Genomic DNA, 22178 nt, shown 5'->3' on the forward strand with positions numbered 1-22178 from the left:
TTCTAGCATGTCCAAACCCTTAACAATCTTATATGTTTCAATGAGATATCCTCTCATCCTTCTAAACTCCAGAGTGTACAAGCCCAGCTGCTCCATTCTCTCAGCATATGACAGTCCCACCATCCCGGGAATTAACCTTGTAAACCTACGCTGCACTCCCTCAATAGCAAGAATGTCCTTCCTCAAATTAGGGGACCAAAACTGTACACAATACTCAAGGTGTGGTCTCACTAGGGCTCTGTACAACTGCAGAAGGATCTGCAAAATGGCCCCTACATAAATTGGGGATCCAAAGTGTGGTGCTCTGCACAACAGTGGGGTCTAGTTTCAACCCTCGCCTATATACTGTACCTATTGGGCGGCACGGTGGTGCAGCGGTAGAGCTGCTGCCTCACAGCCCCAGAGACCCGGGTTCCATCCTGACTACGGGTGCTGTCTGTGCGGAGTTTGTACGTTCTCCCCGTGACCCGTGTGGGTTTTCTCCGGGTGCTCCGGTTTCCTCCCCCACTCCAAAGACGTACAGGTTGGCTTCGATAAAAATTGTAAATTGTTGCTAGTGTGTGTAGGATAGTGTCAGTGTGCGGGGATCGCTGGTCGGCACGGACTCGGTGGGCCGATGGGCCCGTTTCCCAGCTGTATCTCTAAACTAATCTATGCTAAACCAAGCAGTTTGTGAAGGTTGTGATTGCGCTGTCTCTGAGTGTTTCCAGCTGTGAGTGTGGCAGCAAGCCAAGCCTCCATGGTCTGACGGAGTTTCCTGTCAACACTGCCGCACTGGGTCGGTTACGTCAAGGACGTGTTTTTCTGCACTAGTTTAGCTTAGAGATACAGTACGGCAACAGGCCCTTCAGCCCATGCCGACCAGCGATCCCCGCACACTAACACTATCCCACATACGATCACTAACACTAACATTACACACGATCGATGTTATTGATCGGCGCGCACTTATGTCTTGCACATGTTATTCCCCAAGTAGCAGCTCACTGCACTGGTGGTGATGCAGAGAATGTGAGCTGTGTCTGACATTAACCTTGGATTCTTGCAGAACAAGGCCTGCAGCTTAGTTTAGTTTATAGTTACAGCGTAAAACAGGCCCTTCGGCCCACCGAGTCTGTGCCGACCATCGATCCCCGCACACTAACACTATCCTACACACACTAGGGACAATTTACACTTACACCGAAGCCAATTAACCTAAAAACCTGCACGTCTTTGGAGTGTGGGAGGAAACCGAAGATCTCGGTGAAAACCCACTCGTTCCATACACCCACGTGCAAACTCCGTACAGACAGCACCCGTAGTCTGGATTGAACCCGGGTCTCTGGCGCTGTGAGGCAGCAACTCTACCGCTGCGCCACCGTGGCTCTCTCGCACCCGCGACGTTAGGTATTGGGGGAGGGCTGGTGCGGGGACACGGAGGCAGAATCCACTGACCAATCACGTACCTTCTGATCATACTGCAGAAACTTCTGGAAGTCAAAGAGCGTCACTTGGCAGTGTTCTGGCCTCTCCACATTCCTGCAGGCACAAGGTGGCCAGGATTACAGTCACAGTCACACAGCAAGGAAACAGGCCCTTCACCCACGCCGACCAACATGCCCCATCTCTCTCTCTCTCTCTCTCTCTCTCTCTCTCTCTCTCCCCGTCCCTCACCCACCCAAGTCGCACTAGCTTCAAAGTCGTCTTGTTGAGTCTCGTTGTCTGTAACTCGTTTTCACCGAGCCCACAGCTAACAATGGCCTGTCTCCTTTAGCAACATACTTTTTTGCATAACTTTCATTCTTTTGTTCTGTATCTCTCTACATCATCGTCTATATCTCTCATTGCCCTCTCCCCTTGACTCTCGGTCTGAAGAAGGGTCTCGATCCAAAACGTCACCTTTCCCTTCTCTCCAGAGATGCTGCCTGACCCGCTGCACTAGTCCCACCTGCCTGCGTTTGGCCCATATCCCTCTAAACCTGTCCTATCCATGTGCCTGTCCAAGTATTTCTTAAACATTGCGATAGTCCCTGCCTCAACTACCCCCTCTGGCAGCTCGTTCCATATAACTGGTGCTCCGGTTTCCTCCCACATTCCAAAGACTGTAGCTCTTCACTGGACCTCGGTACAAGTGGCAATAAACTGGACTAAAATTACCCAGCAAAAAAAGTTGCCCCTCAGGTTCCTATCAAATCTTCCCCTCTCACCTTAAACCTGTGCCATCTGGATCTTGATTCCCCAACTTGGGGTCAAAGACTCCATTCACCCCTTATACAGTTTCCTCATGATCTTTTACACCTCGATAAGCATTCCTGCGCTCCAAGAAATATAACCCCCAGGTTATGAACAAGAGGGATCTGGGCCAAACGCGGGTACTGACTAGTGTAGATTGCACAAGTTGGCTGGTGTGGGCAAGTTGGGCTGAAGGGCCTGTATCCACTCTGCATGCCATATAGAAAAATAGGAAAATAGGTGCAGGAGTAGGTCACTCGGCCCTTCGAGCCAGCACCACCATTCAATATAATCCATATATAACCATATAACAATTACAGCACGGAAACAGGCCATCTCGACCCTTCTAGTCCGTGCCGAACACGTATTCTCCCCTAGTCCCATATACCTGCGCTCAGACCATAACCCTCCATTCCTTTCCCGTCCATATAACTATCCAATTTATTTTTAAATGATAAAAACGAACCTGCTTCCACCACTTCCACTGGAAGCTCATTCCACACAGCCACCACTCTCTGAGTAAAGAAGTTCCCCCTCATGTTACCCCTAAACATCTGTCCCTTAATTCTCAAGTCATGTCCCCTTGTTTGAATCTTCCCTACTCTCAGTGGGAAAAGCTTATCCACGTCAACTTTTGTCCACGTCTATCCCTCTCATCATTTTAAAGACCTCTATCAAGTACCCCCTTAACCTTCTGCGCTCCAAAGAATAAAGCCCTAACTTGTTCAACCTTTCTCTGTAACTTAGTTGCTGAAACCCAGGCAACATTCTAGTAAATCTCCTCTGTACTCTCTCTATTTTGTTGACATCCTTCCTATAATCGTGGCTGATCATCCAAAATCAGTCCCCCGTTCCTGCTTTCTCCCCCCATATCCCTTGATTCCATTAACCTCAAGCTAAATCTAACTTTCTCTTGAAAACATCCAGAGAATCGGTCTCCGCTGCCTTCTGTGGCAGAGAATTCCACAGATTCACAGCTCTCTGGGAGACAAAAGCTTTTCCTCATCTCAGTCCTAAATGGTCTCCCCCTTATTCTTAAACTGTGACCCCTGGTTCTAGACTTCCCCCAACACGGGGACCATTTTTCCCGCATCTATGGCCATCTTGTCATCTGAAGTACAACATGAAGTTAAGTGTGCATCACCATGTCAGTGTTGGTTCTCATCCACAGACCAGCCCTTGAACGCACGATCTTCTGTGTTACAGTCATCAATTATTCAACAGATATTACTTTGCAAAATGACTGGTGCCAAAAAATGCATTAACAGAAAAAACAATGTTTTTTTAAATAACAATGACCGTATCAAATTTCATTCCAGGCTGAAGGAGACCAGGATTACTTTGGCAAGAGGCTCTTGTGTGACATGAATCGACTTTGAAATGGAGGAAAGGTTCAAGATGAACAAACGCTGAAGATAACAATGAAAGTTTCCTTACCTGAGAGGAAACGACAGCTCCAGCTGTTCAATTATCTGCACGCACAAAACAAACGGCAACAAATTTAGTTTAAATATATATATTTTTAGTTTTACAAATACAGGGCGGAATCAGGCCCTTCGGCCCACCGAGTCCATGCTGACCAGCGATCCCCACACATTTACACTATCCTACACACACTAGGGATAATTTACATATATGCCAAGCCAATTGGCCTACAAACCTGCACATCTATGGAGTGGGGGAGGATTCGGAGAAAAGAGACAATAGACAATAGGTGCAGGAGTAGGCCATTCGGCCCTTTGAGCCAGCATCGCCATTCAATGTGATCATGGCTGATCATCCACAATCAGTACCCCTTCCTGCATTCTCCCCATATCCCCTGAGTCCTATCTTTAAGAGCTCTATCTAACTCTCTCTTGAAAGCATCCAGAGAACCGGCCTCCACCGCCTTCTGATGCAGAGACTTCCACAGACTCACAACTCTCTGGGTGATAAAGTGTTTCCTCATCCCCGTTCTAAATGGCTTACCCATTATTCTTAAACTGTGGCCCCCTGGTTCTGGACTCCCCCAACATCGGGAACATGTTTCCTGCATCTAGCATTTCCAAACCCTTAATAATCTTATATGTTTCAATAAGATAGCCTCTCATCCTTCTAAACTCCAGAGTATACAAGCCCAGCCACTTCATTCTCTCAGCATATGACTGTCCCGCCATCCCGGGAATTAATCTCGTGAACCTACGCTGCACTCCCTCAATAGCAAGAATGTCCTTCCTCAAATTTGGAGACCAAAACTGCACACAATACTCAGGTGTGGTCTCACCAGGGCCCTGTACAACTGCAGAAGGACCTCTTTGCTCCGATACTCAACTCCTCTTGTTATGAAGCCCAACATGCCATAAGCTTTCTTCACTGCCTGCTGTACCTGCATGCTTACTTTCAGTGACTGATGTACAAGCACACCCAGGTCTCGTTGTACTTCCCCTTTTCCTAACCTGACGCCATTCAGATAATAATCTGCCTTCCTGTTTTTGCTACCAAAGTGGATAACCTCACATTTATCCACATTAAACTGCATCTGCCATGTATCTGCCCACTCACCCAACCTGTCCAAGTCACCCTGCATTCTCATAGCATCCTCCTCACAGTTCACACTGCCACCCAGTTTTGTGACATCTGCAAATTTGCTAATGTTACTTTGAATCCCTTCATCTAAATCATTGATGTATATTGTAAATAGCTGCGGTCCCAGCTCCAAGCCTTGCGGTACCCCACTAGTCACTGCCTGCCATTCTGAAAGGGACCCGTTAATCCCTACTCTTTGTTTCCTGTCTGCCAACCACTTCTCTATCCATGTCAGTACCCTACCCCCAATACCATGTGCTCTAATTTTGCCCACTAATCTCCTATGTGGGACCTTATCGAATGATTTCTGAAAGTCCAGGTACACTACATCCACTAGCTCTCCCTTGTCCATTTTCCTAGTTACATCATCAAAAAATTCCAGAAGATTAGTCAAGCATGATTTCCCCTTCGTAAATCCATGCTGACTCGGACCAATCCTGTTACTGCTATCCAAATGTGCGGCTATCTCATCTTTTATAATTGGCTCCAGCATCTTCACCACCACCGGTGTCAGGCTAACTGGTCTATAATTCCCTGTTTTCTCTCTCCCTCCTTTCTTAAAAAGTGGGATAACATTAGCTACCCTCCAATCCACAGGAACTGATCCTGAATCTATAGAACATTGGAAAATGATCACCAATGCACCCACGATTTCTAGAGCCACTTCCTTAAGTACCCTGGGATGCAGACCATCAGGCCCTGGGGATTTATCAGCCTTCAGTCCCATCAGTCTACCCAACACCATTTCCTGCCTAATGTGGATTTCCTTCAGTTTCTCCGTCACCCCAGATCCTCTGGCCACTAGTACATCAGGAAGATTGTTTGTGTCCTCCTTAGTGAAGACGGATCCAAAATACCTGTTCAACTCATCTGCCATTTCCTTGTTCCCCATAATAAATTCACCTTTTTCAGTCTTCAAGGGTCCAACTTTGGTCTTAACTAATTTTTTCCTCTTCACATACCTAAAGAAGCTTTTACTATCCTGCTTTATATTCTTGGCTAGCTTACCTTCGTACCTCATCTTTTCTCCCCGTATTGTCTTTTTGGTTATCTTCTGTTGTTCTTAAAACATTACCCAATCCTCTTGCTTCCCGCTCATCTTTGCTACGTTGTACTTCTTCTCTTTAATTTTTATCCTGTCCCTGACGTCCCTTGTCAGCCACGGTCGCCCCTTTCTCCCCTTGGAATCATTCTTCCTCTTTGGAATGAATTGATCCTGCACCTTCTGTATTATTCCTAGAAACTTTTGTTCCACTGTCATCCCTGCTAGTGTATCTTTCCAGTCAACTTTGGCCAGCTCCTCCCTCATGGCCCCATAGTCCCCTTTGTTCAACTGTAACACTGACACCTCCAATCTACCCTTCTCCCTCTCTAATTGTAGATTAAACCTGACCATGTTATGGTCACTGCCTCCTAATGGCTCATTAACCTCGAGGTCCTTTATCAAATCTGGTCCATTACATAACACTAAACCCAGAATTGCCTTTTCCCTGGTAGGCTCCAATACAAGCTGTTCTAAGAATCCATCAGGAAGGCACTCTACAACGTCCCTTTCCTGGGGTCCAGTACCAACCTGATTTTCCCAGTCAACCTGCATGTTGAAATCTCCCATAACAACCACAGCATTACTTTTGCTACATGCCAATTGTAACTCCTGGTTCAACTAGCGCCCAGGCTACTGTTTGGGGGCCTGCAGATAAGCCCCATGAGGGTCTTTTTACCCTTACAATTCCTTAGTTCTATCCACACTGACTCCACATCTCCTGTTTCAATGTCACCCCTTGCAAGGGACTGAATTTCATTCCTCACCAACAGGGCAACCCCACCCCCTCTGCCCACCTGTCTGTCTTTTCGATAGGAGGTTTACCCTTGAATATTCAGTTCCCAGCCCTGGCCCTCTTGCAGCCATGTCTCAGTAATTCCCACAACATCATACTTGCCAATTTCTAACGGAGCCTCAAGCTCGTCCACTTTATTCCTTATACTTTGTGCATTCATATACAGCACTTTGACCTCCATATTCACTTCCCCCCTCGCACCGCTCACAATTGGCCCTGACCTTACTCTGTTGTCCATTCTCGAGCTTTCCATCTCATTAATTCGAGAATCTTTTGTAATTTTTCCTGTAGTCACTTCCCCTTCAACTCCATCTTTATACTCCCAATTTGTCAAACCCCTCCCCCCCCAGTATTTAGTTTAAACCCACACGTGTAGCCCTAGCAAACCTGCCTGCCAGAAAACCCGCGCAGGTCACGGGGAGAACGTGCAAACTCTGTACAGACAGCGCCCGTAGTCAAGATGGAAGCGGGGTCTCTGGCGCTGTGAGGCAGCAACTCTACCGCTGCACCACCGTGCCACTAACAGATTTTGAGAAGCAGGCTACAGGATGTGTGGGAACGGAGACATTGACTGCTGGACATGCAGACACGGACAAGGGCAGAATCTCACCAAGATGGTCAGCTATGGACGTTGGGAATGGACTTTGTGCAACTCCGGAATAACCAGGTGTAGGCTGGAAGGAGAGGGCCAAAGACATGCATGTTTGGCCGTTAAATGGCTTCGGTAAGTTGTAAAATTGTTGCTAGTGTGTGTCGGATAGATCTGCCCTCTGAAGGTGGCACGGTGGTGCAGTGGTAGAGCTGCTGCCTCATAGTGCCAGAGACCCGGGTTCGATCCTGACTACGGGTGCTGTCTGTACGGAGTTTGCACGTTCTCCCCGTGACCTGCGTGGGTTTTCTCTGGGTGCTCTGGTTTCCTCCCACACTCCAAAGACACACAGGTTTGTAGGTTAATTGCCTTTGGTAAAATTATAAGTTGTTCCCAGTGTGTGTAGGATAGTGTTAGTGTGCTTGGATCGCTGGTCGACACGGACTCAGTGGGCCGAAGGGCCTGTTTCTGCTCCGTCTCTAAAGTCCTGGTTTGGTGTGGAATAATAGATCTGCAACAAATTACCCACCAAGGCACAAAGAAACCGCTGGTTTAGAAGAATGGGGGGGGGGGGGACACATTGAAACGTCCAGAATAGTGAAGGGCTCGGATAGAGTGGATGTGCAGAGGATGCTTCCACTAGTGGTAGAGTCTAGGACTAGAGGTCGCAGCCTCAGAATAAAAGGATGTTCCTTTAGGAAAGAGATGAGGAGGAATTTATCTTGTCAGAGGGTGGTGAATCTGTGGGATTCTTTGTCACAGACGGCTGTGGAGGCCAAGTCATTGGATATATTTAAGGCAGAGATAGATAGATTCTTGATTAGTACGGGTATCAGAGGATATGGGGAGAAGGCAGGAGAATGGGGTTAGGAGGGAGAGATAGATTCTTGATTAGTACGGGTGGTTAAGAACTGCAGATGCTGGAAAAATAAAAGATAGACAAAAATGCTGGAGAAACTCAGCGGGTGAGGCAGCATCTATGGAGTGAAGGAAATAGGTGACGTTTCAGGTTGAGACCCTTCTTCAAACAGTTTCTCCAGCATTTTTGTCCGAAACATCATCCATTCCTTCGCTCCATAGATGCTGCCTCACCCGCTGAGTTTCTCCAACATTTATGTCTACCTTTGATTAGTACGGATATCAGCGGTTCACAAGGTCATAAGGGATAGGAGCAGAATTAGGCCATTCGGCCCATCACGTCTACTCCACCATTCAATCATGGCTGATCTATCTCTCGCTGCTAACCCCATTCTCCTGCCTTCTCCACATAACCCCCTGACACCCGCACTAACGTACTAACATGTTCGACCGTCAGTGTGGGCAGCAGAGGCCCTGCAGTCAGCACAAGCTTCTCTTACCGGCTTCTGTGCATCAAACATCAGGTTCCGGTAGAATTGGCCAAAGTGTCCGCAGCTCATGTCCATCCTCGTGTCCAGCTCCTGGTGGGAGGAACAAAGTACAGGACCATGAGTGGGAGGCCCACGCCATGCCCACCGCTCCGCCCCTCCGATCCATCCTAGCCCAACGTTGGTGAAGAGAGCAGCAAACCATTTACAACAGTCCCAACCAAAAAGTCAGTCTGGGCAGCACGGTGGCGCAGCGGTAGAGTTGCTGCCTCACAGCGCCAGAGACCCGGGCTCAATCCTGACTACGGGTGCTGTCGGGCGGAGTTTGCACGTTCTCCCCGTGACCTGCGTGGGTTTTCTCCGGGTGCTCCAGTTTCCTCCCACACTCCAAAGTCGTGCAGGTTTGTAGGTTTATTGGCCTCAGTACAATTATAATTTGTCCCTAGTGTGTGTAGCGTAGTGTTAGTGTACAGGGTGAACGCTGGTGTTATGTTCTCCACAGATGCTGCCTGACCCGCTGAGTTACTCCAGCACTCTGTGAAACGTCACCTATCCATGTTCTCCACAGATGCTGCCTGACCCGCTGAGTTACTCCAGCACTCTGTGAAACGTCACCTATCCATGTTCTCCACAGATGCTGCCTGACCCGCTGAGTTACTCCAGCACTCTGTGAAACGTCACCTATCCATGTTCTCCACAGATGCTGCCTGACCCGCTGAGTTACTCCATCTGTGAAACGTCACCTATCCATGTTCTCCACAGATGCTGCCTGACCCGCTGAGTTACTCCAGCACTCTGTGAAACGTCACCTATCCATGTTCTCCACAGATGCTGCCTGACCCGCTGAGTTACTTCTGTATATTTCTATCTTTGTTTGTAAACCAGCAATCTGCAGTTCCTTGTGTCTCCAATCATTTAGCCCGTCCAGTCTGACCTTTAGCCACAGGGCAAGAACAACCTGCGACTTTGTGCATTCTCTCTTTTTACGAAATATATAGATAAATCCTTAGAAACGATGATTTCACCGCGAGCCGAGTTTATATTTGTAAGGTATCAGTGTGACAACACGATCGATGTTATTGATCGGCGCGCACTTATGTCTTGCACATGATATTCCCAGTAGCAGCTCACTGCACTGGTGGTGATGCAGAGAATGTGAGCTGTGTCTGACATTAACCTTGGATTCTTGCAGAACAAGGCCTTCAGCTTGGTTTAGTTTAGTTTAGAGATACAGCACAGAAACAGGCCCTTCGGCCCACCGAGTCCCCGCACACTAACACTATCCTACACATACTAGCGACAATTTACAATTAAACCAATCCAATTAACCTACAAACCTGCACGTCTTTGGAGTGTGGGAGGAAACGGAAGATCTCGGGGAAAACCCACGCAGGTCACGGGGAGAACGTACAAACTCCGTACAGACAGCACCCGTAGTCGGGTTGGAACCTGGGTCTCCAGCGCTGTGAGGCAGCAACTCTACCGCTGTGCCATTGTGCCGCATGAGCTGGCTGAGATGTGTAGAGTTACTGTCACCCTGCTGTGTCGTTTATGACCCTGGGAATGGTCTGCAACGTGGTAGTGACGGGGAATTTATATATGAACCAGTTCGCTGCGCTGAGCAGTGTCCTTACTGTGTGTATGGGTCGGCACGGTGGCACAGCAGGTAGAGCTGCTGCCTCGTAGCGCCAGAGAAACCGGCATGTTTTGGAAATAACATTTATAAGGAATTAGAATGATCACTAACTATTTTTGTTTAAGGAGGAACTGTAGATGCTGAAAAAATCGGAGGTAGAAAAAAAAATGGAGAAACTCAGCGGGCGAGGCAGCATCGACGGAGCGAAGGAATAGATGACGTTTCGGGTCGAGACCCCCGACATCAGTCTGAAGAAGGGTCTCGACCTGAAACGTCACCTATTCCTTCGCTCCATAGATGCTGCCTCACCCGCTGAGTTTCTCCAGCATTTTTGTCTACTAACAATTTGGTTAATAATTGGATTGCTTTTTGCTTAGGTATCAAGAGTAAGAAACAGTTTACATTGAAGCAGCTGTAGTTGCTGCCTCACAGCGCCTGAGACACGGGTTCCATCCTGACTACGGGTGCTGTCTGTACAGAGTTTGTACGTTCACCCCGTGACCTCCCACACTCCAAAGACGTGCAGGTTTGTAGGTTAATTGGCTTTGGTACAAATTATAAATTGTCCCAAGTGTGTGTAGGATAGTGTTAGTGTGCGGGGATCGCTGGTCAGTGCGGACGGTGGGCCGAAGGGCCTGTTTGAGTGCTGTATGTCTAAAGTCGGGAATGTAACTGGGAAAGAGAGAACAAAGGGATTTGACAAGGTTGCAGTAAAGGGGACAGTGGTTCTGATCCGCAGACCCGGGGAATTTGTACAACAGCTGAGTGAAGTTCAGTCTAGCTTGTTGTCCCGTGTACTGAGGTACAGTGAAAAGCTTTTGTTGTGTGCTAACCAGTCAGCAGAAAGACAACACATGATTACAATCGATCCATTCACAGTGTGCAAATACATGATAAGGGAATAACGTTTAGTGCGAGGTAAAGCCAGCAAAGTCCGATCAAAGATAGTCCGAGGGTCACCAATGAGGTAGATAGTAGTTCAGGACTGCTCTCTGGTTGTGGTGGGATGGTTCAGTTGCCTGATAACAGCTGGGAAGAAACTGTCCCTGAATCTGGAGGTGTGCGTTTGTTTTCACACTTCTGTACCTCTTGCCCGATGGGAGAGGGGAGAAGAGGGAGTGGCCGGGGTGCGACTGGTCCTCGATGATGCTGCTGGCCTTGCCGAGGCAGCGTGAGGTGTAGATGGAGTGGATGGAAGGGAGGTCGGTTTGTGTGTGTGATGGTCTGGGCTGCGTCCACAATTCTCTGCAATTTCTTGTGGTCTTGGATGGAGCTGTTCCCAAACCAAGCTGAGATCCTTCTTCCCTGTGGCTATCAAACTGCACAACTCCTCCCCTTTCTGTCGTGGGGTAGACTGAGACTGACCCCCCCCCCCCCCCCCCCCCCCCCTCCCAATCTTTGCAAATTCCCAATCCTTGCCACTCATCACTAATTTCATGTTTCATAAATCATATTGTGTTTTGTGAGTGTTGGCAGATCAATTTCCCTCCTGGGATAAATATAGTTCTATCATATGGTACTGTCCCATATGCATCTTGATCAGGTGCTTCCTGCGGTGCATGTGTAGATGCAGGGGGAGAGTATAACCACGGAGGGAGGAGTTGGTACTCACCGACAGTCTGTCTCTGAGGAACCTCATGTTGGGCACTCTGTAGTTGACCTGCGGCAGCAACGCCTTCAACTCCTTTACCGTGACGCTGGCGAACAAAACACACGTTTGATCTTTCCACTAATGGGACAGCCTAGAACTAAGGTCAGAGTGATAGCAGTAGAATGTCCCATCAAGTCCACTCCGCCATTCAATCATGTCTGATCTATCTCTCCCCCCTAACCCCATTCTCCTGCCTTCTCCCCATAACCTCTGACACCCGCACTAATCAAGAATCTATCTATCTCTGCCTTAAAAATATCCACTGACTTGTGGCCTCCACAGCCTTCAGTGGCAAAGAATTCCACAGATTCACCACCCTCTGGCTAATGAAATTCCTCCTCATCTCCTTCCTAAAGGAACGTCTTTTACTTCCAAGGCTGTGACCTCTGGTCCTAGACTCTCCCACTTGAGGAGAGGAACAGGATACTGATTGGGGATGATCAGCCCTGATCACAGTGAATGGCGGTGCTGGTTCGAAGGGCCGAATGGCCTACTCCTGCACCAATTGTCTATTGTCTATAGAGGAAACATCCTCTCCACATCGACTGTTTGCAAGCCTTTCACTATTCTGTAAATGTCACCTATTTTCTATGGGGTTGGGATGGAGAGATAGATAGATAGAAACATCGAAACATAGACAATAGGTGCGGGAGTAGGCCATTCGGCCCCGAGCCAGCACCAATCATCTAAAATCAGTACCCCATTCCTAACTTCTCCCCATTTCCCTTGATTATGTGAGCAAAATCTAACTCTCTCTTAAAAGCATCCAGTGAATTGGCCTCTACTACCTTCTGTGGCAGAGAATTACACAGATTCACAACTCTCTGGGTGGAAAAGTTTTTTCCACATCTCAGTCCTAAATGGCCTCCCCTTTATTCTTAAACTGTGACCCCTGGTTCTGGACTCCCCGAACATCGGGAACATTTTTCCTGCTTCTACTCTGTCCAATCCTCTAAGAATTTTATATGTTTCTATAAGATATCCTCTCATCCTTCGAAATTCCAGCAAATACAAGCCCAGTCGACCCATTCTTTCATGACCAAAACTGCTCACAATACTCCAGGTGCGGTCTCAACAGGGCCCTGTACAACTGCAGTAGGACTTCCTTGCTCCTAAACTCAAATCATCTCGCAATGAAGGCCAACATAACATTAGCTTTCTTCACTGCCTGCTGTACCTGCATACTTACTCTCAGTGACTGATGTACAAGCACACCCAGGTCTCGTTACATCTCCTCTTCTCCTAATCTGACACCATTCAGATAATAATCTGCCTTCCTGTTCTTGCCACCAAAGTGGATAACCTCACATTTATCCACATTATACTGCATCTGCCATGCATCTGCCCACTCCCCCAACCTGTCCAAGTCACCCTGCAGCCTCATTGCATCCTCCTTCAGCCATGATTGAATGGCGGAGTGGACTTGATGGGCCGAATGGCCTAAATCTACTCCTATTTTCCATGGCCATATGACACCATTCATCATTGTCTTCAGTTCTGGCTACGTTACAGGACTGATATTGTCAAGCTGGAAAGGGTACAGGGAAGATATACCTGGATGTTGCCAGGACTAGAGGGTGTGAGCTACAGCGAGAGGTTGAGTAGGCTGGGTCTCTATTCCATGGAGCGCAGGAGGATGAGGGGGAATCTTATAGAGGTGTATAAGATCATGAGAGGAATAGATCGGGTAGATGCACAGAGTCTCTTGCCCAGAGTAGGGGAATCGAGGACCAGAGGACATCGGTTCAAGGTGAAGGGGAAAAGATTTAATAGGAATCTGAGGGGTAACTTTTTCACACAGGTGTATGGAACAAGCTGCCAGAAGAGGTAGTTGAGGCTGGGACTATCCCAACATTTTGAAAACAGTTAGACAGGTACATGGATAGGACAAGTGTGGAGGATATGGACCAAACGCAGGCAGGTGGGACTAGTGTAGCTGGGACATGTTGGCTGGTGTGGGCAAGTTTAGGCCGAAGGGCCTGTTTCCACACTCTGTGACTCGGTGTCTCTGCGACTCTGTCCCTGGGTCCACACAACAAGTGATGGTGTAGCAGTGAGCGGTCTCAGTGGAAGTGCAGTGCGGGCTGGTCGGCACCTTTGACCGGGGAGGTGGGGTGGAGCGTCGGAGGTTACAGAACATTCTGGATTCCTCTGAGAACCAGGAGCAGCCCCCGAGGGGATGTGGGGGTGGGGGGGGTAACGTGGGGGAGGGCGAGCGAGGCAGCAGCAGGAGGAGGGAGGAGGCCTGAAGACCACAGGACATGACCACCCACCTGTTCTCTTTGTTCCTGTCCATTGTGTTGTACTGTTTCCTGAGCCACCTGTGGACAGAGCAGACACGGTGGTCAGTGTCCGAGCTGTCAGTGTCCGAGCGGTCAACTGTCAGAGTGGTTAGTCTTAGAGCGGTCAGTGTCAGAGTGGTCAGTGTCAGAGCGGTCAGTGTCAGAGCGGTCAGTGTCAGAGCGGTCAGTGTCAGAGCGGTCAGTGTCAGAGCGGTCAACTCGGAGCGGTTAGTCTTAGAGCGGTCGGTGTCAGAGTGGTCGGTGTCAGAGCGGTCAGTATCCAAGCGGTCAGTGTCCGAGCGTTCAGTGTCAGAGCGGTCAACTCGGAGCGGTCAGTCTCAGAGCGATCGGTGTCCGAGCGGTCAGTGTCCGAGCGGTCAGTGTCAGAGCGGTCAGAGCGGTCAGTGTCAGAGCGGTCAGTGTCAGAGCGGTCAGTCTCAGAGCGGTCAGTCTCAGAGCGGTCAGTCTCAGAGCGGTCAGTCTCAGAGCGGTCAGTCTCAGAGCGGTCAGTGTCAGAGCGGTCAGTGTCAGAGCGGTCAGTCTCAGAGCGGTCAGTGTCAGAGCGGTCAGTGTCAGAGCGGTCAGTCTCAGAGCGGTCAGTCTCAGAGCGGTCAACTCAGAGCGGGTCAGTGTCAGAGCGGTCAATGTCCGAGCGGTCGGTGTCAGAGCGGTCAACTCAGAGCGGTCAGTCTCAGAGCGGTCAGTCTCAGAGCAGTCACTGTCAGAGCGGTCAGTGTCAGAGCGGTCACTGTCAGAGCGGTCAGTGTCAGAGCGGTCAGTGTCCGGGTTGTCAGTGTCCGAGCGGTCAGTGTCAGATCGGTCAGTGTCAGAGCGGTCAGTATCCGGGTTGTCAATGTCCAAGTGGTCAGTGTCTGAGTGGTCAGTGTCCAAGACAGCGGTCAGTGTCTGGGCAGTCAGTGTCCAAGCGCGAGCGCTCAGTGTCCGGGCGATCGGTCACACACTGACGTCGCAACAACAACCGCAGATGCCAGCATCCTCAATAAACACGCAGAGTGCTGGAGGAACTCAGCAGGTCAGGCAGCATCTGTGGAGGGAACAGACAGACAGACAGCCATACAGAGGCACGGTGGTGCAGCGGTAGAGTTGCTGCCTCACAGTGCCAGAGACCCGGGTTCCATCCTGACTACGGGTGCTGCCTGTACTGAGTTTGTACGTTCTCCCCGTGACCTGCGTGGGTTTTCTACGGGTGCTCCGGTTTCCTCCCACACTCCAAAAACGTACAAGTTTGCAGGTTAATCGGCGTGTTAAATTTCCCCTAGTGTGTGTGTGGGATAGTATCAGGCGACGGGGATCGCTGGTCGGGGCGGACTCGATGGGCCGAAGGGCCTGCTTCCGCTCTGTATCTCTAAACTAAACAAAGCAAAACTGGCATTGAGGGTAATTTTACATCTCTGTGGGATGTGGAAGAAACTCACAGTCACATGGTGAATGGTGAAGGGGGGTGGGAGTGTGGGGGAGCGGAGGAGTGTAAGGGAATCGAGGACCAGAGGACACAGGTTCAAGGTGAAGGGGAAAAGGTTTAATTGGGATCTGAGGGGTAACTTTTTCACACAGAGGGTGTCGGGTGTGTGTAACAAGCTGCCAGAGTAGGTAGTTGAGGCTGGGGCTATCCTAACGTTTAAGAAACAGTTAGACAGGTACGTGGATAGGACAGGTTTGGAGGGATATGGACCAAACGCGGGCAGGTGGGACTAGTGTAGCTGGGACATGTTGGTGGGTCAAGTTGGGCCGAAGGGCCTGTTTCCATGCTGTATCACTGTTAAGGGCCTGTTTACGAGAAGCTGTGAGAAGTCCAGAACTGGGTACGTTTTACATGAATGAATGATATGAATAAGTTTATTGGCCAAGTATTCACATACAAGGAATTTGCCTTGGTGCTCCTCCCACAAGTGACAACATGACATACAGTGAGAGTTAGGAATGACACATAAAACACTAAACATTATTAATAAAACATTATCGATTAAACATGTGAATTAAATAAAATACCAGAGCAAAAGGAGGCTACAGATTTTTGGTTGTTGAGTGGAGCTACTACTCGTGGGAAAAAAAGCTGGTGAGAGGGGTCAGAGATGATCTTACCCGCTCATGAGAAAGAAATGAAAGTTGTCATCTATTGCCGCAAGCAATGCAGCAAAGAGTGAATGGAACTGTGGGCATGAGAATATCAAACACAGCCTGACATCTGCAGCAAGACTGGCATCTTTAGACTTGAGCCTGAGCTCATCTACATACGTCATAGGGTCAAGAATTAAACATCCTATAGCCTCATATCTGGACAAGAAGGACAAATGATGCGACACGCTGTCTTTTATTGTGTAATCTTTGACACTGAACATGGAAGTTACAGCAGAGGACTTCATCAGTGACAGGAGCAGAATAGAAACATAGAAACATAGAAATTAGGTGCAGGAGTAGGCCATTCGGCCCTTCGAGCCTGCACCGCCATTCAATATGATCATGGCTGATCATCCAACTCAGTATCCCCGTACCTGCCTTCTCTCCATACCCCCTGATCCCCTTAGCCACAAGGGCCACATCTAACTCCCTCTTAAATTCAATAGCCAAGTGAACTGGCCTCAACTACCCTCTGTGGCAGAGACTTCCAGAGATTCACCACTCTCTGTGTGAAAAAGGTTCTTCTCATCTCGGTTTTAAAGGATTCCCCCTTTATCCTTAAGCTGTGACCCCTTGTCCTGGACTTCCCTAACATCGGGAACAATCTTCCTGCATCTAGCCTGTCCAACCCCTTAAGAATTTTGTACGTTTCTATAAGGTCCCCTCTCAATCTTCTAAATTCTAGAGAGTATAAACCAAGTCTATCCAATGAGGATATTGAGGATAAGATCCAATGAGGAATGAGGCCATTCGGCCCATCAAGTCTACTCCGCCATTCAATCATGGCTGGTCTATCGAAGGTAGACACAAAAAGCTGGAGTAACTCAGCAGGGCAACTCTCTCTAGAGAGTGACGCTTCAGGTTGAGACCCTTCTTCAGCCTGACAGACACGGCTGATCTATCTCTCCCTCCTAACCCCAGTCTCCTGCCTCCTCCCCATATCCCCCGACCCCGGCACTAATCAAGGTGTCTCTGCTATAGGTGGAGAGATGGTGTATTACCGTTCCAAGTGGAGAGGTGTAGGAGATTTCTGCACGTCGTGCACCAACCAGTTCAATCCTGTTATCCACGTGTTGATGTCATCTTCATTGAATGCTGAAGGAACAGAAAGACAATGTCAGGCCATGCGTTTTATTGAGCTGCTGGAAATATTGCTGGAAATCTGGAAATAAAAACAACAAAAGCTGGAGAAACTCAGCGGGCAAGACAAGAAATGTGGAGAAACAGACCAACATGCCCCATCTACACAAGTCCCACCTGCCCACGTTGGGGCCCATTTCCCTCCAAACCTGTCCTATCCATGTACCTGTCTGTCTAACTGCTTTCAGCTGGTTTCAACTGAAGATAGACACAACAGGCAGCATTTCTGGAGCGAAGGAATGGGTGACTTTTCTGGTCGAGACCCTTCTTCAGACACTTCTCGATTCGAAACGTCGCCCATTTCTTCTCTCCAGAGATACTGCCAGTCCCGCGGAGTTTCTCCACCATTTTGTGTCTACCTACTTGTCTAACTGTTTCTTAAACGTTGGGATAGTCCCAGCCTCAACCACCTCTTCTGGCAGTTCGTTCCATACACCCACCACCCTCTGGGTGAAAAAGCTGCCCCTCAGTTTCCCATTAAATCTTTTACCCTCACCTTAAACCTATGTCCGCTGGTTCCTAATTCCCCTACTCTGGGTAAAGGTCATGAGAAAGAGTGTTGACATTTCAGTCTTAAGGTCCTTTGCTGGGTAATCGGCCCTTTGTAAATTGCCCGAAGTGTGCAAGGATTGAATGAGACAATGGAATAACATAGAACTGGTTTGAACAATCTTCCTGCATCTAGCCTGTCCAACCTCTTAAGAATTTTGTAAGTTTCTATAAGATCCCCCCTCAATCTTCTAAATTCTAGCGAGTACAAACCGAGTCTATCCAGTCTTTCTTCATATGAAAGTCCTGACATCTCAGGAATCAGTCTGGTGAACCTTCTCTGTACTCCCTCTATGGCAAGAATGTCTTTCCTCAGATTAGGAGACCAAAACTGTACGCAATACTCCAGGTGTGGTCTCCCCTTTTCCTAATCGGCCACCATTCAGATAATAGTCTACTTTCCTGTTCTTGCCACCAAAGTGGATAACCTCACATTTATCCACATTATACTGCATCTGCCATGCATTTGCCCACTCACCCAACCTATCCAAGTCACCTTGCAGCCTCCTAGCATCCTCCTCACCACTAACACTGCCCCCCAGCTTTGTGTCATCCGCAAACTTGGAGATGTTGCATTCAATTCCCTCGTCCAAATCATAAATATATATTGAACATAGCTGGGGTGCCAGCACTGAGCCTCGCGGTACCCCACTAGTCACTGCCTGCCATTCTGAAAAGGACCCGTTTACTCCTACTCTTTGCTTCCTGTCTGCCAGCCAGTTCATACGCTGGAATTTAGAAGATTGAGGGGGGATCTTATATATTTTTTCCACACAGAGAGTGATGACTGTGGAATTCTCTGCCACAGAAAGTAGTGGAGGCCAGTTCATTGGCAATATTTAAGAGGGGGTTAGATGTGACCCTTGTGGCTAAACAGATCAGGGGGTATGGAGAAAAGGCAGGGATGGGATACTGAGTTGGATGATCGGCCATGATCATATTGAATGGCGGTGCAGGCTCGAAGGGCCGAATGGTCTCCTCCTGCACCAATTTTCTATGTTTCTATATTTCTATGAGAGGAGTTGAGTAGAGGAGCAAAGAGGTCCTTCTGCAGTTGTACAGAGCCCTGGTGAGACTACACCTGGAGTATTGTGTGCAGTTTTGATATCCAAATTTGAGAAGGGACATTCTTACTATTGAGGGAGTGCAGCGTAGGTTCACCAGGTTAATTTCAGGGATGGCGGGACTGTCATATGTTGATAGATTGGAGCGGCCGGGCTTGTATACACTGGAGTTTAGAAGGATGATCTTATTGAAACATGTAAGATTATTAAGGGTTTGGACACTCTAGAGGCAGGAAACATATTCCCGATGTTGGGGGAGTCCAGTACCGTGGGCCACAGTTTAAGAATAAGGAGTAAGCCATTTAGAACAGCGATGAGGAAAAACTATTTAACACAGAGTGTTGTGAGTCTGTGGAATTCTCTGCCTCAGAGGGCGGTGGAGGCCAGTTCTCTGGATACTTTCAAGACTGAGCTAGATAGGGCTCTTAAAAATAGAGGAGTCAGGGGATATGGGGAGAAGGCAGGAACGGGGTACTGATTGGGGATGATCAGCCATGATCACATTGAATGGCGATGCTGGCTCGAAGGGCCGAATGGCCTACTCCTGCACCTATTCACTTTTGTCTATGATCTTATTTCAGAGACATTCCATTGTGTTTGCCACAGGAATTATCAGCTCCTCTTCATCAGCTACCAATTGGCAGCAAACCAAAGAATGCGGCGCGGTCCTGCGTGGGTTTTCATCGAGATCCTCGGTTTCCTCCCACACTCCAAATACGTGCAGGTTTCTAGGTTAATTGGCTTGGTGTAACTGTAAATTGTCCCTAGTGTGTGTAGGATGGTGTTAGTGTGCGGGGATCGCTGGTCGGCACGGACTCGGTGGGCCGAAGGGCCTGTTTCCCCACTGTATCTCTAACCTAAACTAAACTAAAGTACAATGAGGAGAAGCTCAAAGAAATGCATGTGAAGAGCATCTTGACAATAGACATAGAAACATAGAAATTAGGTGCAGGAGTAGGCCATTCGGCCCTACAAGCCAGCACCGCCATTCACCATATAACCATATAACAATTACAGCACGGAAACAGGCCATCTCGGCCCTACAAGTCCGTGCCGAACAACTTTTTTTTCCCTTAGTCCCACCTATGATCTAGGCTGATCATCCATAATCAGTACCCCGTTCCTGCTTTCTCCCCATATCCCTTGATTCCATTAGCCCTAAGAGTTCAATCTGACTCTCTCTTGAAAACATCCAGTGAATTGGCCACCACTGCTGTCTGTGGCAGAGAATTCCACAGATTCACAACTCTTTGGGTGAAAAAGTTTCTCCTCATCTCAGTCCTAAATGGCCGACCCCTTATTCTTAAACTGTGACCCTTGTTTCTGGACTCCCCCAACATCGGGAACATTTTTCCTGCATCTAGCCTGTCCAATCCCTTGTGAATTTTATATGTGTCTATGATGCCCTCTCATCCTTCTAAATTGCAGTGAATACAAGCCCAGCCGCTCCATTCTTTCATCATATGTCTGTGCCGCCATCCCGGGGACTAATGTGGGACAGAGTGCGCTGGGGATGTGTAGGTGGATGCAGGAAATGCCAGAGTTTCTGGGCCAGACAGTGGAAGCCACAGACATGAGCAGCAATGTGAGCGGGAGTGGGAATGTACAAGCGGTCAGTGTCAGAGCCATGCAGAGTGGGGGGGGGGGGGGGGGGGGCTAGAGGGAGCACAGGAGCCATCCCAACCAGGAGTGGAAGACCAGTAGACACAAAACGCTGCAGTAACTCAGCGGGACAGGCAGCATCTGTGGAGAGAAGGAATGTGTGATGTTTCGGGTCGAGACCCTTCTTCAGACTCAATAAGCCTTCACCCCAGCAGCATGAATATTAACTTCTCTAATCCTTGCTCTCCCTCTCTCTCCATCCCTCCCCATTCCCAGTTCTCCCACCAGTCTGACTGTCCCCGATTACATTCTCTCTGTCAGCTTCCTTGTCACCTGCTCCCAGCTAACAATAATCTAGTCTACATTCTCCGTGAACTTTGTCCACTTTGATCTGTCCTTTTCACACCTTATCCTTCCATATCTCTGTCTCCCTCTCCCTGACTCTCAGTCTGATGAAGGGTCTTGACCCGAAACGTCACCCATTCCTTCTCTCCAGAGATGCTGCCTGGCCCGCTGAGTTACTCCAGCATTTTGTGTCTACCTTCGGTTTAAACCAGCATCTGCAGTTCCTTGTTACACATGTTGAATGTCAGTATGTCTGAGACACCAGTGGCCAATGAAGGTGAGGGGGTGATTAGTCTTTGGTACAGTGGGGTGACTGAAGGTTCAGCATCTTGGGGAGCGATTATCTCAATGGATTTATCCATGGTGAGAGTTTCCACTGCTCAAGATGGATGAAATACTCGTCCTAAGTTGTAGTGGGTTGCAGTAAACTTTCGACTTTGAACGTTACTTTTAGACTTTGGACTTTACAGATGCAGGGCGGTAACAGGCCCTTCGGCCCACCGAGTCCGTGCTGACCAGCGATCTCCCCCGCACACTAGCACTGTCCTACACACTATAGGGGCAATTTACAATTCATACAGAAGCCAATTAACCCAAAAACCGGAGCAGCCGGAGAAAACCCACGCAGGTCACGGGGAGAACGTGCAAACTCTGTACAGACAGCACCCGTAGTTGGGATCGAACCTGGGTCTCTGGCGCTGTGAGGCAGCAACTCTACCGCTGCGCCACCGTGCCACACTCATACAGTGGATCTAATTAGATCTGAACGGATGTTATTAATTTAATCAACAACTAATCGCAGACTGCTTGCTGCAAGAATGGCATTTCAAACGTCACTGTTGGAGGGGCAGCCTAGAGACTCTACAACCTGAGAGGCTGAGAATCCTGAGGAATAGATCGGGTAGACGCATAGAGTCTCTTGCCCAGAGTAGGGGAATCGAGGACCAGAGGACATAGGTTTCAAGGTGAAGGGGAAAAGATTTAATGGGAAACTGAGGGGTAACTTTTTCACACAGAGGGTGGTGGGTGTATGGAACGAGCTGCCAGAGGTGGAAGTTGGTATGTTAGCATTCATAGCAAAAGGATTTGAGTATAGGAGCAGGGAGGTTCTACTGCAGTTGTACAGATTCTTGGTGAGACCACACCTGGAGTATTGCGTACAGTTTTGGTCTCCAAATCGGAGGAAATACATTCTTGCCATAGAGGGAGCACAGAGAA

The 22178-nt window shown here is 48.7% G+C and overlaps 1 protein-coding gene across 1 annotated transcript in view; it reads right to left on the reverse strand.

Annotated features, from left to right (window-relative positions):
* The window catches only part of LOC129696002 (1-phosphatidylinositol 4,5-bisphosphate phosphodiesterase gamma-1-like), a 130152-nt gene that overhangs the window by 78349 nt on the left and 29625 nt on the right, over positions 1-22178 (reverse strand). The window contains exons 3-8 of the mRNA XM_055633422.1: positions 17262-17355; positions 14113-14160; positions 11801-11885; positions 8565-8645; positions 3652-3686; positions 1449-1521 (exon numbers count right to left, since the gene is read on the reverse strand). Of these exons, the coding sequence (XP_055489397.1) occupies positions 1449-1521; positions 3652-3686; positions 8565-8645; positions 11801-11885; positions 14113-14160; positions 17262-17355 (416 nt within the window). The remainder of the gene's footprint in view (positions 1-1448; positions 1522-3651; positions 3687-8564; positions 8646-11800; positions 11886-14112; positions 14161-17261; positions 17356-22178) is intronic.

This window comes from Leucoraja erinacea, chromosome 4 (assembly GCF_028641065.1).
Source record: "Leucoraja erinacea ecotype New England chromosome 4, Leri_hhj_1, whole genome shotgun sequence".
In the NCBI taxonomy this organism is placed as follows: Eukaryota; Metazoa; Chordata; class Chondrichthyes; order Rajiformes; family Rajidae; genus Leucoraja; species Leucoraja erinaceus.